Source organism: Dreissena polymorpha, chromosome 14 (genome assembly GCF_020536995.1).
Source record: "Dreissena polymorpha isolate Duluth1 chromosome 14, UMN_Dpol_1.0, whole genome shotgun sequence".
In the NCBI taxonomy this organism is placed as follows: domain Eukaryota; kingdom Metazoa; phylum Mollusca; class Bivalvia; order Myida; family Dreissenidae; genus Dreissena; species Dreissena polymorpha.
Window position 1 is genome coordinate 38,609,492 of NC_068368.1, and position 17,330 is coordinate 38,626,821.

Below are 17,330 nucleotides of genomic sequence, written 5' to 3' on the forward strand. Positions count from 1 at the left end.
CTTTCATATTTTGCATACTTGTTTACCATCATGACCCCAACCTATAAACAAGAGCAGACAACTGTATCAAGCATTTTGACAGAATTATTGCCCCTTTTATACTGAGAATATGCATATTATTGATAAATCTATGTTAAAGTTTGACAAAACAACACTTACCTGACATACCACAATGCACTCCACTCAAACCATCCCCCCATGCCCCCCCCCCCCCCCCCCCCCCCCTCTAAATTTTTTTATATTTTTTCTCTTATTTTTGAAATATCATCTATCAAATGATCTCACACCCACATTATACCCCCCCCCCCTCCATGATGGCTTACGTTATACTGTCAAGCACTCGAATATTCGAGCAAGCTGTCCTCTGACAGCTCTTGTTTTCCGTAAGCTGCTTTCTGAGGAGGGATTTCATACAAACTTAATAAATTATGTCTTATATTAAAATGACACCATAGATCAAGTTAACGACCTCTTTGTTGAACATTGTCAAAATTAAGGGCCTTTTTATACATAAAATGTGCACAAGTCCAACCTGACTTTGCAGTCACCTAAGAATTGCCGTCACCTGACTATAGCGGTCAGTTTAAATTCACTACAACTAAAATCTTTGTATATATATATATATATATAGGTATTCATTTGAGATGCCAAAAAGTAAACACTCAACTCAATCTGAATTGTTTTCTCTAATGACCTAGTGTCTCTTGTGTGTCATGTTTGCGGCTTAAGAATCTGATTGCAGTAACTGCTTTTGATATGATACATGTTGCCCACTGTAATAATAGGGTGTTGGAAAGGTTTGTTTTCCTGAGATAATTATTGGGAAATCTTCCAAATTAATTATGTCAGAGAAAGTAACAAGTTTAAAGAAATGATCCCTAATTAAATGACAACTAATTAGTACTTACAACTTTAAGTTTGTAATTACATAAGTATGTTTGGAATTGAAACTCAAATCATCATTGGCATTCTTTAAATGAGCTTTCTTTGGTACATGTCATTTGTACCTGCCATCGGAATGATAAATTAACATTCGGTTGTAAATGCAAATTCCTGATGTTAGGAGAGTCAAGTGTATGAAACTGTTTGAATATGGCAAAAGTTTTATTGTGATTACAAGTGATTGTTGTGTTGAACGTATGAAAGTGAAATTAAACGTAGGCATCAAAAAATGGAGGGCAATAAGTGGAATGGGAATGTGAGTTTGAACGTCTGAAAATTGACACAGAATACAGTTGTTTGAATGATCGGGTTTATAAGTGGTGCCTGTTTATTGGAACAAGAATGATACTATCCCAATTGTGTATCTCCAATTAACTTAAAATTAATTGCAAATATCAAGCTGATTGTGCTTTTAAATAAACTGCCCTTGTGTTAATATTACCCCCAAGCACATACTAGTTGACTGGTGCAAACAATATTATTAGAGAATTATATTATGGTATGAAATACCTTTAAAGTCTGATGACTTGGCAAGCAGACAAGTACCTGTTATAAAATTAAAGCTCTCACTGATCTGAAAATGGTGTCATCTGAATAAATGAGTATTTCTGATGCAATATATATATATATACATGTATATATATAAGGCTATGTTCTTATATATTTCAGAGATGCATTCACTGTTTGACTTGTGCATTAAAGTTCTGCAGGAAAACATTGATTGTAAGTACATCTGTTTCATTTTGTATCATATTAGATTAGTTAAACACTGTATCATCGTGTCATTTTAAAGTCATTATATTTAATGTAAGTTTCTTTTATAATTATCCTGTTATTTACGCTGAGTGATTGATTCCATTGAAATTTTAAATACCCTCTTAAAGCTTATGTTCTGTCCACATGTGTTAATAGGCCTTAAGACATGCATGAATTTTGAAACAACAAGTTTTGTTGCATTGTTTGAGAAAATTGTGATGTTCTTTTAAGGATAAATGCATAATAATGCTAAACTATGGGAGTGGAAATGCACTACATGTATTCAGCAATAAATGGACAAAAGCAATGTTATTTTCAGTGGAAATTATAAAAGTAACCCAGTCACAATTAATAACTCTTTGTAGAGGGAAATATGATATAAACCTATCAGAGGGTCAGATTTGTACAATGCTATCAAGTCACTGCCATTTCATTTGAGTCTTGTTCTGTAAAAATGGGGTTTAAAGCATGTGCATAAAGTGTCATCCCAGATAAGACTGTGCAGTTCGCACAGGCTAATCAGGGACGACACTTTCCGCCTAAATTGGATTTTAGTGTAAAAGAGACTTTCTTTAAACGAAAAATACCATAAACGCGGAAAGTGTCGTCCCTGTTGAGCCTGTGCGGACTGCACAGGCTAATCTGGGACAACACTTTACGCACATGCATTATGCCCAGTTTTCTCAGAACGCGACTCATTTTATCCCATCACCACCCCTGCATTTATGAAAGAACATGCTCAAAAGCTAAGATAAATAAAGATACATTTTGATATTTTTTTACAACTACTCATAGTTTACATTTAAAAACCTAGCTTAATAAGCTTATCCGTCTTAAACACTCACCTAGTAGTTAGTGTTCTCTATGTATATGGTGAAGTTCCGTTTTGTGTTGTTTCTTATACAACATTTGTTTGTTGTGCGTTTCTCTATAGGCATCGACTATGTGGGTGGGATTCCTCTCTCTATACTGGCACCTGTGTTGGAGAAATGCACGGCCGACCAGCTCTATAATCTAGAAGACTACAACCCTGTAAGTTTGCTGTGTTGTAGTGGATATGGTGTCTTCCTAGCTACCAGGAGGTCATTGGTTCGATCCCCATTGTGGGAGCGTTCGTGAGATCTTCCCCATAGACACCAAGTACTGGTTTTACCCATGAATCAGACTGAAAAGAGTTTCAATCAGCTTAGTCTCTTGATGCAATCAAGCTAAATTAAATAGGTTTAAACATTAAAAAACGGTGAGTGAGGAGCGGGAATAGATTTCTTGTCAGCTGTCAGTAAACTCTGATCTGTCAATTCAGGCCTTTTCACTCTAATTTTCATACATTGTAAAAAAAAGATAACAACTAAAGTAATTACACAATCATCACAAAAATTTACTATTAACACGTTAGTTTCTACATGTCCCTGGTGAAAACATAAAGGTCCTTATGTTTTACCACTGTAACCTTATCAATTGTTGATGTAAGAATGCTAATCATTAGACATCTTGATTTCAATTACACATTAAGTTATTTTAATCTCATGTTATTGTGTTTGAAATTCACAGCATTTTTTGGAGGACTCGGATTACCTGTGGAAGCGTCACTGTGATCGTGAATTCAAGGGAAGCAAACCTGACGAACTGGAGACATGGAGGGAGCTGTACTTGGTAAGCACCAATGTTGAGGGGCTTTGATGCCATTTTAGGGACCAATTTTGTTTTCATTTCAAGCACCAATGTTTAGGGGCTTTGATGCCATTTTAGGGACCAATTTTGTTTGCATTTCAAGCACCAATGTTGAGGGGCTTTGATGCCATTTTAGGGACAAATTTTGTTTTCATTTCAAGCACCAATGTTTAGGGGCTTTGATGCCATTTTAGTGACCAATTTTGTTTGCATTTCAAGCAGCAATGTTATGGGGCTTTGATGCCATTTTAGTGACCAAATTAGCTTGCATTTCGAGCACCAATGTTGATGGGCTGTTATGCCATGTTAGTGACCAATTTGGTTTGCATTTCAAGCAGCAATGTTATGGGGCTTTGATGCCATTTTAGTGACCAAATTAGCTTGCATTTCAAGCACCAATGTTGATGGGCTGTTATGCCATGTTAGTGACCAATTTGGTTTGCATTTCAAGCAGCAATGTTATGGGGCTTTGATGCCATTTTAGTGACCAAATTAGCTTGCATTTCAAGCACCAATGTTGATGGGCTGTTATGCCATGTTAGTGACCAATTTGGTTTGCATTTCAAGCAGCAATGTTATGGGGCTTTGATGCCATTTTAGTGACCAAATTAGCTTGCATTTCAAGCACCAATGTTGATGGGCTGTTATGCCATGTTAGTGACCAATTTGGTTTGCATTTCAAGCAGCAATGTTATGCGGCTTTGATGCCATTTTAGTGACCAAATTAGCTTGCATTTCAAGCACCAATTTTGATGGGCTGTTATGCCATGTTAGTGACCAATTTGGTTTGCATTTCAAGCAGCAATGTTATGGGGCTTTGATGCCATTTTAGTGACCAAATAAGCTTGCATTTCAAGCACCAATGTTGATGGGCTGTTATGCCATGTTAGTGACCAATTTGGTTTGCATTTCAAGCAGCAATGTTGATTTGCTTTTATGCCATTTTAGGGACCAATTTGGTTTGCTTTTCAAGCAGCAATGTTGATGGGCTGTTATGCCATGTTAGTGACCAATTTGGTTTGCATTTCAAGCAGCAATGTTGATTTGCTTTTATGCCATTTTAGGGACCAATTTGGTTTGCATTTCAAGCAGCAATGTTGAGGGGCTGTTATGCCATTTTAGGGACCAATTTGGTTTGCATTTCAAACAGATGTGTTGAGTGGCTTTTATGCCAGTTTAGGCACCAAATTGGCTTGCATTTCAAGCAGCAATCTTGAGGGGCAGTTATGCCATTTTAGAGACCAAATTGGCTGGCATTTCAAGCAGCAATGTTGAGGGGCTGTTATGCCAGTTTAGGGGCCAAATCGGCTTGCATTGCAAGCAGCAATGTTGAGGGGCTTTTATGCCATTTTAGGGACCAAATTAGCTTGCATTTCAAGCACCAATGTTGATGGGCTGTTATGCCATGTTAGTGACCAATTTGGTTTGCATTTCAAGCAGCAATGTTATGGGGCTTTGATGCCATTTTAGTGACCAAATTAGCTTGCATTTCAAGCACCAATGTTGATGGGCTGTTATGCCATGTTAGTGACCAATTTGGTTTGCATTTCAAGCAGCAATGTTATGGGGCTTTGATGCCATTTTAGTGACCAAATTAGCTTGCATTTCAAGCACCAATTTTGATGGGCTGTTATGCCATGTTAGTGACCAATTTGGTTTGCATTTCAAGCAGCAATGTTATGGGGCTTTGATGCCATTTTAGTGACCAAATTAGCTTGCATTTCAAGCACCAATGTTGATGGGCTGTTATGCCATGTTAGTGACCAATTTGGTTTGCATTTCAAGCAGCAATGTTGATTTGCTTTTATGCCATTTTAGGGACCAATTTGGTTTGCTTTTCAAGCAGCAATGTTGATGGGCTGTTATGCCATGTTAGTGACCAATTTGGTTTGCATTTCAAGCAGCAATGTTGATTTGCTTTTATGCCATTTTAGGGACCAATTTGGTTTGCATTTCAAGCAGCAATGTTGAGGGGCTGTTATGCCATTTTAGGGACCAATTTGGTTTGCATTTCAAACAGATGTGTTGAGTGGCGTTTATGCCAGTTTAGGCACCAAATTGGCTTGCATTTCAAGCAGCAATCTTGAGGGGCAGTTATGCCATTTTAGAGACCAAATTGGCTGGCATTTCAAGCAGCAATGTTGAGGGGCTGTTATGCCAGTTTAGGGGCCAAATCGGCTTGCATTGCAAGCAGCAATGTTGAGGGGCTTTTATGCCATTTTAGGGACCAAATTTGCTTGCATTTCAAGCAGGCATGTTAAAGGGCTTTTATGCCATTTTAGGGACCGAATTGGCTTGCATTTCTCTCATAAGAATTTTTTGCAGCAATGTTAAGGGCCTTTATTGACATTTTAGGGACCAAATAAGAATGGGTTTCTTTCATAAAAATATCTTTAAATTTACACCTGAAAGGTTCTAAACCAAGGAATACTGGTTTAACTATGGACCTCTGCCTGTCTGTTTGTCAGTCCATCTGACTGAAGACACAAATTGGTCCAGAGATGTTTGTCTGAACTTTTCAGCTCACAACATTCAGCCTTGCATGATTGTTCCAAAAGAGTTGAAGTTAAAAATGATGAAAGTTATGCCCCTTTTTCAGCTTGGAATCTCTGTAGTAATAAGCAAAAGTATACATCTCTGCAACTACAACGTCCACATGTTGTACATTTTATATGTGTTATGTAGCATTTTGACCCTTGGGGGTCATAACTTGCCACTCCCAGAAGATCAAATAGTTTAAATAGAGTTATATAGGAAAATAACTTTTAAAATCTTTTCCTCTGAAATCGCAAGGCCCTAAGTATTGTTACAGGGTATTGTGGTTCTCTACAAAGTATATTTGAACAATTCCCCTAGAGCCAAGGGGACCACACCCAAGTGTCCAATTTCTTAAACAATAAAAGGCCGCTCAGATATTCTTGTTTTAAACAGTTTACTCAATGGAGAATTATTTCAACTTAATTCAGACAAAATTTGATTGTTTTTTTTTTTTTTTAAGTAGGTAGCCAGGAGAGAAGAATTACATAATTATATGCATTATGTAACACTATATTATTGTATTTGTGTGTATAATATAGCTATGAAGATATACACCTAATCATGATATTGAATGAAAAAATAATTATTGTATCCAATTCCCAAGAATTCATCTTCTTTGTGTTCAATTCCCCTGATCAAAGGACCTAAACTAGCTCTGCAGATTTTGAAAAAGACAAGTTGAAATTTATGTTACAGATTTAGACCACAATGCAAATACAGTTGCTTAAAAACATACATTGAACCCGATTTATTATCCTTTGTTTTTCAATAAATAACGAAATTACATTACACAAAATTTAAATTTTGTATTTAAATTTAAATCGCCAACACCACATTTTGGTTGTGACATAAATTACTGGTATAGCCATGTTATTGCCAGTACATAAATCATGCAGTTACACCATTATTGCTGCAATTCATTACAGCGCAAGCTGGATGAGAGAGAGCACAAGTTGAAGTCCATTAGAGCCAACATCACCAAGCATATGGCTGAGGCAGTACCAGGTACTGGGCTTAATTCTTGTTCATAAAGTGTCGTTCCAGATTAGCTTGTGCAGTCCGCATTAACTAATCAAGGACAACATTTTCTGCTTTTGTTGAATTTTTGTTGTCCCCTACCGGTAAAACCGGAGGGGACTTATGGTTTGTGCTTTGTCTGTTTGTCAGTCTGTCTGTCAGTCAGTCCATCACACTTTTCTGGATCCTGCAATAACTTTAAAAGTTCTTCATATTTTTTAATGAAACTTGAAACATGGATAGATGGCAATATGGAGATTATGCATGTCATTTCATTTTGTTCTTATGTCAAGAAATCTGGTTGCTATGACAAATATTAAAAAAAATAATTCTGACAATGGTGGAGTTTCACCGGTAGGGGACCATATTGCTTGGCAATCTCTTGTTCATATAGAGTCTTTTCGAAACAAAAATCCAGTTAAGGTGGAAAATGTCGTCCCTGATCAACCTGTGCACTGGCTATTCTGGGACAACACCTTACGCACATGTTTTCTCACAGCGAGATTCAATTGATTTAGCATTGAGTAATGCTAGGATTGGGATTGGAGACCTGTTTGTATGGTCTTAAATGTATGTACATCTGATTTCAAAAGGTCACTTGTATAAAAAGTTAAATATTCAGTTTTGTCATTGGTTCTTGCCATAGTAGGAGTAGGAAGGAAATGCTAAAATTGAATTGCAATGATTCCACAGTATTTTAAGCAACTAGTCAGAACTGCTGTCTTTAATATCTCAGCCCATTTAACGCTGAAATGTTTATTTCATAGTAAGTGATAGTTTTTAAGTTGTATTTCAAGCTATACGTATAGTTGTATTTCAAGCTATATGCATAGTTGTATTTCAAACTATAGGTATAGTTGTATTTCAAGCTATACGTATAGTTGTATTTCAAGCTATATGTTTAGTTGTATTGCAAGCTATACATATAGTTGTATTTCAAGCTACAGTCAAACCTGAATACAGCGGTCAGTCAAGGGAAATGACCAAAGTGACCGTTGTCCACAGGTGACCGTTGAATTCGGATCACAATTTTAAGATGGTTTGTCAGTTGGTAGTATTGCTACGTCGTTACCATACCCAGTCGTTTGCATACGGTGTTAAACAAATGCTCATTGCTGTTAACTAAGCATAATAAAAGAAATTTACGTAAATTGAAAAATACAGAATAATATCTTATAGATTGATTTAATTTCATATTATTAAACTAAAGCAATGACTTTATCAACCCTAGTATAATTGTTTACTCATGCGTCTTGATCATTCAATAAATAAAACTTGTCACGTGCCGTTGACGTCACGTCAGTACAAGTCTAAAAAGCGGATTCGCTTTCATAAACCGATAGTACGGTGATATTGTACCGTTCTAATAAGAAAAAGACGCAACAAGTTTGTTAAAATTTATTCGTACGCAAACATCACACAAAAAGCATTTTAATTCAACAACCTCATACAAAATACAACGCTTTAAACTCACATATGCATTCGATTCATACTCCTACATAATTTCTCGCTTATGCTTAAGCACACTCTGCACTTGCTTACGTCCAACACGGAGCTCACTTGCTATTACACGCGAACTTTTTCCAGATTCAAACAGTTTCAAACACTTGACTCGCTCCTCTAATGTGAGAGAATTACGTTCACCACTCATTGTTATTCCGTGATTTATTATTCCGATTGCTTTTAAAAGTGTTGGGAATGCTAGAAAGCTCTTTTAAAGAATGATCCGAAAATGTTATTTTAAAATCGATACTCAATATTGTAAGTACATTGTACTAATTAGCGGTCATTTAATTACCGATTATTACTTTAAACGTGTCAAAAACTCTGACATATTTTCTGTTGAAGAAACCCCCACAATTATCCCAGGAAAACAAACCTTCTCAACACTTATTATTTGTTTACTCGCAGCGGGCCGCTTTTATAATATCAAAGGCAATTACTGCTATCAAACGCTTTAACCGCAAAATAGACGGACAAATGATGTGCAGTGTTTTTAATTTTCGCGACGCGAGACGATTGACCAGTGACTGTTGATTTGAGTTCAAATATGAATTTCGGAGTTGAATATAGTGGCCGTTGGCCGTTATGGACAGGTGGCCGTTTAATTCAGGTGTAATATAGAGTGTTTTTCGTCGGGGGATTCCAGACTGACCGTTGTCTGCAGGTGACCGGTAAATTCAGGTGGCCGTTAGGTCAGTTTAGACTGTATATGTATAGTTGTATTTCAAGCTATATGTATAGTTGTATTTCAAGCTATATGTATAGTTGTATTTCAAGCTATAGTTATAGTTGTATTTCAAGCTATATGTATAGTTGTATTTCAAGCTATATGTATAGTTGTATTTCAAGCTATACGTATAGTTGTATTTCAAGCTATATGTATAAAACAAGTTAAGAAAATGTAGCTAACGAAAATAACTCTAAAATGTTATCTTCAAAAAAAAAATTGGAAAAAGAACATGGAAAATATTCTATTATATGCTAAGCTAACGATAGCAAATAATAAACAAAAAATGTATTATCATTAGCTTGTCCTTTTCAGTGAAGAAAACCAAGCTTGCATACATGGACAATGTGGCCAAGCCTCCAAGAGAAGTGCGAAGGCAGCAGGCCAGGTTTGGCACCTCAAACATGGTGGTGAAGGGTGGTGACGGCAAGAAGCACAGCCTCCCCCCGGCCTTTGATATGATCGCAATAGGGAGGGCAAAACAGCAGATGGCAGAGAGAGGTAACACACAGGTGTATGTCGTAGAAACTTGACTGTCAGTTTGTCACACTTTTCTGGCTCCTGCGATAACTTTAAAAGTTCTTCATATTTTTTCATGAAACTTGAAACATGGACAGATGGCAATATGGAGATTATGCATTTCATTGTGTTCCTATGTCAAGAATTCTGGTTGCTATGGCAGCAAATAGACTAGAAATATTGATGAAAATGGTGGATTTTCACCGGTAGGAGACTTTTATTGCTTGGCAATAGTCTTGTTTGTTTCTCGTTATAGCACAAAAAGCTCCAATGATGCAGAAAACACTTCACCTGCTAAAGAACATTAAACGATGATGAGAAGTCATCAACGTTGACCAGTCTCTTCTGAAGCTGGCTTCTAAGAAGGCCAACTACAATTACTGCAGTCAAAATGGAGTTCTGGTGTGTGCTAGGAGTTATTGAAGCATATCTGAGTTGTATGATAACAGATACAACATTTAACTCTTTGCATGCTGGGAAATTTGTCATCTGCTAAAATGTTGTCTGCTGAATTTCTAAAATTAGCATTTTCTTCGATTTTTTTCAAAGAATACTATCAGATTAGCAAACAGATTGGATCCTGAAGAGACGCCACGTTCTGTGGCGTCTCGTTCTGTGGCGTCTCATCTGGATCCAAACTGTTTGCAAAGACCTTCAAAATTCGGTTCCAGCACTGAAAGAGTTAAGGTAGATACTTTGGAGTGAGCTGATTATGAATCTGTATATCAACTGTTCATCTATAGCTCTTTTGATTAAGTTGCCTGAAATTAGGGGAAAATAATCATGTTTGTAAAAATATTCATTTATATTTTGTAAAAGACAAAGGGATGTATTGCATTATTTAAGCTGTAACCTAGCTAATTTAATATGAACATAAATTTGAATGTATATTGCAAAATTTATATTGTTTGTAACTGTGACACTGTATAGTTATTTAAACATTAATTTATTAACTATCTATGTGTAATTTATGTATACATGTATTTACTTCAGTGAGAGTGCTATTAAATCATGCAGAAGTTTTGTGAAGTACCATAATTTATTGTTTTATTTATCTTTAAAAGAATTTGGATGCAGTTAAAATTGTGATTGAAAATATTTATAAATTTCAAAAGTGTTGCAGTGCAATACCATGTTATCTGGTTCTTTATATACTTGGTTAGGCATGTGCATGAGACTTAACTGTACATACTATTATAAATGTCTATTTATTGAAGTGAGCTATTTTTTAAGTGCTCATTGTTAATATGTTATCCAACAGCATTTTGTAATATATTGTTAATTTATTTAGACTGACTTTTGAATGCAGCACAAGCTTTCATAGTAATTAACCAAAAATATATTACAGACAAAACCTTTACAAATATTTGAGTGGGATTGCAATGCACAAATATTGCAATTAAAGATAATGATGAAGCAATTTGTTTCTTGCAGAGCAAGGTAAACTTATGTCTATAAAAAAATAATAATGAAAAGGATGGCTTAGTGCTTAACCCTTTCCCACTTAGAAGCAAAGTGAAAATGGCTTTTGCAACCAGTATTAAACCAGAACAGCCGGCAAGTAACTCGCAGTCTGTTCAGGTTGTATGCTGTTTGCTGCTCATCAGTAACTAAGGAATGGAAATGAACCCTTTAAAACTTGAATTTAGTGAGAAAGGTCTTTAATTGAATGTAATTGTGTAAGGGACCACAAATGCGTCAAAATGCGTATCGTAAGTTGTAAAGGGTAAAGCTTTGGTAACAGCCAATAATCAACTGCAGGGGGCTACTGGCTTAAGCATAATAGAAATATATATATAATGTGTCACTTTGTATCATATGTATCAATTTTATATAAGTGTTCTCTTAATTGACCCTATTGCATTTAAACATTAAACATGCGTATTTAATTTTGTGATCTTCTGTTGTTTTTTTCACGAAAAACAGCCACACAGTAACAAATCATATATAAATGAAGTCGCATTCTGAGAAAACTGGGCATATGCGTAAAGTGTCGTCCCAGATTAGCCTGTGCAGTCCGCACAGGCTAATAAGGTACGTCACTTTCCTGCCAAAATTAGATTTTTGCTAAGAAGAGCCTTCATTTTAACGAAAATGTCATAAAAGCGGAAAGTGTCGTCCCTGATTAGCCTGTGCAGATTGCACAGGCTAATCTGGGACGGCACTTAACGCACATGCATTATACCCAGTTTTCTCAGAACACGACTCATGCAGAATACACATCCACCTCCTTTTACCAGCCTTGTCATCAATATATGAGCCACCTTTTGAGAAAACTGGGCTTAATGCATGTGCGTAAAGGTCGTCCCAGATTTTGATTGTGCTTAATTATATATATAACAGGTGGGCATTACATTTTCAAGTCTTGTATTTATTCTTATTGACAAACTCAATGTCAAGTTTCATGCTTATTTTTTTATTTAATTGCACATTTTGTTAACATGTAAGTACTTTTGCACAAAACTTTGGGAATTAGTACCATGCATTGTTAATGGTGTCGATATTTAGTGCCTTAGAAAGCCTTTGTGTTATTTTTCTTATAATTCCACCGTACTTGGTTTAGTTTATTAGATCGGCGTTTTTGGAGAAAACCCGAGGTATTGTCATAGCCAGCTCGTCGTGTTGTCCGCCATCCGCGTCGTGCTAAAACCTTTACATTTTGTTAAGGTTTTGAACATTGGCTCTGAAATCAAATTGCTTCCACCTACATGTACAACTTTGAAACTTCATATGTAGATGCACCTTGAGGAGTTCTACACGCCACATCCATTTTTGGGTCACTAGGTCAAAGGTCAAGGTCACTGTGACCTTAAAAAAATTAATCTGACAAGCTTTCATTTATTCAAAACTGCACCCGTAGCCGAGCGTGGCACCCGTTATGCGATGCTCTCGTTAAACAGAATGTCTTTCATAATCAGTATGTTTGATGTGTGTTTTAGAAAGATTTGAAGTATTTGACAGTTTCTCTCATTTACCATTATGTTGTTTCAACTTAAGTTGTTTACTTTCATTATGAAACAGATTTTCTAATTTTATTTGGAATTCTACCATATACAACAGTATTCAAAGCATTTTTCAAAGATCAGTTAAAGTGGGTATGCACTATTTTGTCAACTATTTATGAATATATATAAAATGTGTAAAAAAAACTTATACATATATTTCAATATAAATTAAAATAAAAGTTAAGAAGCACATTTTTCGAAAAATGCGAAATTAGCCAGATATTTAATTCTGAAATCGAAAATGTCTGTACAGTCGAATTCGCCAGTATGTATTTCATGCATGTTCGATGTGAATCTAAATGTAGTTTTAGGTCATTTTAATTTCCTGCAACGATATCTATTCATACGACACACAAACACTAACTCTGATCCTAATAAAAAGACTTCTGTTGTTGTAGGAAAGTATGTACGAAATGTCTTGGTCACAATTGGCTCGGGGGCGCTAATTTGTCTTTGCTGCATTTTATGAAATTTGTGTTCAATGTATACTTTTTCTTGTCTATTTTGTGTTATTGTACCATATTTTTAGCGAGGCTGTTTTCGGAGAAAACCCGAGCTATTGTCATAGCCAGCTCATCGTCTGCCGTAGGCGTCGTGCTAAAACCTTAACATTGGCCATAACTATTTAAATATTGAAGATAGCACCTTGATATTTGGCATGCATGTGTATCTCATGAAGCTGCACATTTTGAGTGGTAAAATTTCAAGGTGAACATCATCCTTCAAGGTCTAGGGTCGAAAAAACAAAGTCAATGGAAGTAATAAGCTTTAAATGGACATAGTTATCTGACCTGCCCACGTATATATTTTTGTTAAATAAATCAAAGCGGGGCAGTCTGCGGCATTGTGTTTCTGACAAACACATTGTGGTAAAAGGTCAAGGTCATCCTTTATGGGTAAAAAAAAACAGATTTAAGGGAAGTAATAAGCTTTAAAAAGGGAGAAAATTATTCAATATTGAACATAGCCACTTTATATATTTGGCATGCATGTGTATCTCATGGAGCTGCACATTTTGAGTGGTGAATCTACAGTCACTGTAGTGGCTTTTAATTATTTGCTACTAAAAATAGAGATTGTTACAGACAATTATTGTCAAGGGAAGTAGTTTATATAATTATAAATCTCATATTATATATTTCCTTACCAAGAATTGAAGTTCTTTTCACAGTTACTGTACCTTTGATGTTCATTACATACCTGTGGACTTATGTCCATAGATACATGATCAACTCTGGCTATGATCTCTTTTAAACCACAGGCCTTGGTTGGATTGGACAAAATTCAAGGAAAGTAATAACCTTTAAAGGGAGATGATTTCTATACCTGCCAAATGAAAAATAGAAATGTTATTTCAATGCGGCGCAGTAGGGGGCATTGTGTTTCTGACTAACACATCTCTTGTTGGGTCATTAGGTCAAAGGTCAAGGTCACTGTAACCTCTAAAAAAAAAAAAAAAAAAATGACAAGCTTTCGCAGCCGAGCGAGGCACTCGTTATGAGGTGCTCTTGTTATCAATATATTACAATTTAACACATAACAAAATCGTGCATACCCACTTTAAAACTTTTTACTGGTATGTTGTATCAGGGGCAGACTAAGGAGATGTAAGTGTTAGCCAGTGTCAAGTACAAATTCTAGTGCCAGTAACTGACAACTTACCTATTTGGATCAGTGGTACTGAGAGAATGACTGTTGGAATTAGTTCATGGCCAATTCCCGCACAAGTTATGTGATTGAAGGGGAGTGAACTTGCTTACCCTTGATTGGCAGTCAGTCAAATGCAGTGATAGCAACTGAGCTGGTCAAACAGGTTTGTTTGCAAAGACTCTTATCAAGAATGATTTGATTATGAGGACCTACTCTGCTATTGCCTAATAAGCCTAGGGCTACATGATTGTGCCTAACAACAAAAAAACAGCATTTTTAGTTGTATGACTAAGAAATAAAACATTTAGAGGAAAACTTAGATATAGTTACAAAATCAGCTTTAACCCTTTGCATGCTGGGATATTTGTCGTCTGCTAAATTGGTGTCTGCTGAATTTCTAAAATCATCATTTTCTTCACTTTTTTTCAAAGACCACTATCAGAATAGCAAACAGTTTGGATCATGATCAGATGCCACATTTTGTGGTGTCTGATCTTGATCCAAACTGTTTGCAAAGGCCTTTAAAATTCGGTTCCAGCGCTAAAAGGGTTAAAGCTTTTAAATAGCAACAAGAGTCAATGGTTTCTGTTTCTTGATTATTCACAAGTGCAAGTTTCATTTTCTAGCATAAATTTATTGAATACATTTTAAACAAACACTTGCTTGATCTGTCAGCTCAAAAAGTATGTTAAAGATCTGTTTCAAAATGGAGAAAATAATTACTGGTAATCGTGGCGATTCTTTCATTACATGCTGTTTCCTTAATATTGTTCAATGCTCATATTTGATTGTTATGTGTTGTATGTAAACTATTTGTTTGCTCCTTTTTAAGGAATGCCCTTTATTAAATCATTCCACATTTGTTGTATGATAATTGCATTGAAATTGTATTTATTGAGCAGTTTACATAATTATGTTTAGTTCTATCTTTGTAAAAAAGTTATTGATTGAATTGATTTACCAGGGTGTCTAGTATATTGTACACACATATAGTATATCTGTATATATATAACTATATATATACAGGTGTATTTGAAGGATTTATTTCCCAGTCTGAATTGAATTATATTTAAACCACTAGCACGAGTCACTATGATTTCATAGAAACAGGTAAACAATGCAAGCCAGACTGTATACATTATTTGCATACTTTAGAAATTAATGATTAAACAAAATTGTTCTAAAAAATAAGTGTTGTATTTCAGAATGTAACAGCTGATTAAAAGTTGTTTCTCTGTCATTGTGTACACATGAAGGGTACCGGTATGTTATGCATGCAGTAAAGATTTATGCCATCTGTGCTATCACCATCGGATCCCTTTGAATTGGGAAACATCAGGTACTTTATCCTAAAATTGGGAAATAAATGTTGATTTTATGCTGACAAATACTTTAAAATTGATAATATTTTCAATCTTATCTTTTCTAAGGTTCAACTTATAGAGCTGGATTTTGAAATAATTGGCATGTTTAGACTTGTTAAAAAAATACTTGTTGGAAACATTCAATTGGGATATTTTATGTCCCCTTTAGGAAAAATATACATGTACTTTTTTTCCATTGGGAATTGGTCACCCTACCGGACCCAAATTTGAACTTAAAAAAAATCATTTTCAAATGTAATGCTACCATAATATCAGATAGAATTTATAGATAATTGTTAATTACACATACAATTTTACTAGAGGTGCTGTTATTTAGGAAAAACATGGATTTAAGTGAATTTTGTATTGTTTTTTTTTGGTGTGCTCTAAATCTGTCTTGGACATTTTACTGTTTGAATATTGTTTTATGAAAGAATTGTTACAATAAAAATGGTGAAAAGTGTTTTGTGTATTGGCCCATAATGTTTAGAAAATAGTCCCACTATATGTTTGATAAATGTTTCATTGACATAAAGTAAATAATAAATAAATGTCTGTGTTTTAAGGTTTATTAGGATATAAATACACAAATGTAGTATTTTGTGATGGTTATTTTAAAATTTCAAATCTTCCTTTCAGGAATTTTAATAAGCATAGACAATATATAACATACCTGTACTTTTTATTTGAAAAAGTTGATATTTATTAATATCATTAAACTTACTGCAATATTAACTTATAAATACCTGTGTCTGCTGTTCTATATCAATACTCAAAAAAGTACAATTTCTGTAACAACAACAACAAAAATCAAATCGGTTTTCAATCATTGCAGATTTAAAAACAAGAGCTCTCTCCATAGGAAGACATATGCCCCCGAACAACGCTTTTTCGAAACAGAAACACAGATTATGAAACCTAAACGTGGACCCTGAGTTCAAGGTCAAGATCAAAGGGGTCAAAATTTGTGTGCGTATAGAAAGGCCTAGTCCATGTACACATGCATACCTAATATGAAGGTTACATCTGAAGCGACATAGAAGTTATGAGCATTTTTCGAAACCTTAACACAAAAGTGTTATGGACAGACAGACAGACCGACAGACAGACAGATGGAAATGCGATCACTATATGCCCACCTTCGGGGGCATAATATGGAACTGGTACATAAATGAAAATAAAAATGAAGACAAAACGTGTTGGTGACCAATTGCCTATATAATAACGACAATACTATATACAACAGAAAATACTTGTGAAATGACCATTTGCCTATGGCATACAAACATTACTTGTCAATAGACCAATGGCCTGTAGAGTTCAAGAAAATAATTTTGAAGTTACCAATTGCCTATAGAATACCAGAAAATACTTGGGAAATGACAATTGGCCTATAAAATACAAGACCATACTTATGAAGTGACCACTTGCTCATATAATAGAAAACAATACTTCTGAAGTAATCAAGAGCCTAAAGAATACAACACAATTTTTGGGAAGTGACTATCTGCCTAAAGAATACAAGACTTGTGACAATAATAAGACTGAATGTTGAAAATACTATAAATTTGTTGAATGTTAAACCTAGCAGAGCTGAAGGATATAAATGATGTAAGTAATTAACAGATTAAAAAATGG

General features: G+C 35.2%; 1 protein-coding gene across 1 annotated transcript in view; it reads left to right on the forward strand.

Moving 5' to 3' along the window:
* Positions 1–11,562, forward strand: part of LOC127857524 (dentin sialophosphoprotein-like) — a 44,150-nt gene extending 32,588 nt beyond the window's left edge. The window contains exons 6-11 of the mRNA XM_052393937.1: positions 1,612–1,665; positions 2,633–2,730; positions 3,250–3,351; positions 6,834–6,912; positions 9,470–9,655; positions 9,930–11,562. Coding sequence (XP_052249897.1) covers positions 1,612–1,665; positions 2,633–2,730; positions 3,250–3,351; positions 6,834–6,912; positions 9,470–9,655; positions 9,930–9,988 — 578 coding nt within the window. The 3' untranslated portion in view covers positions 9,989–11,562. The remainder of the gene's footprint in view (positions 1–1,611; positions 1,666–2,632; positions 2,731–3,249; positions 3,352–6,833; positions 6,913–9,469; positions 9,656–9,929) is intronic.
* Positions 11,563–17,330: the final 5,768 nt, after the last annotated feature.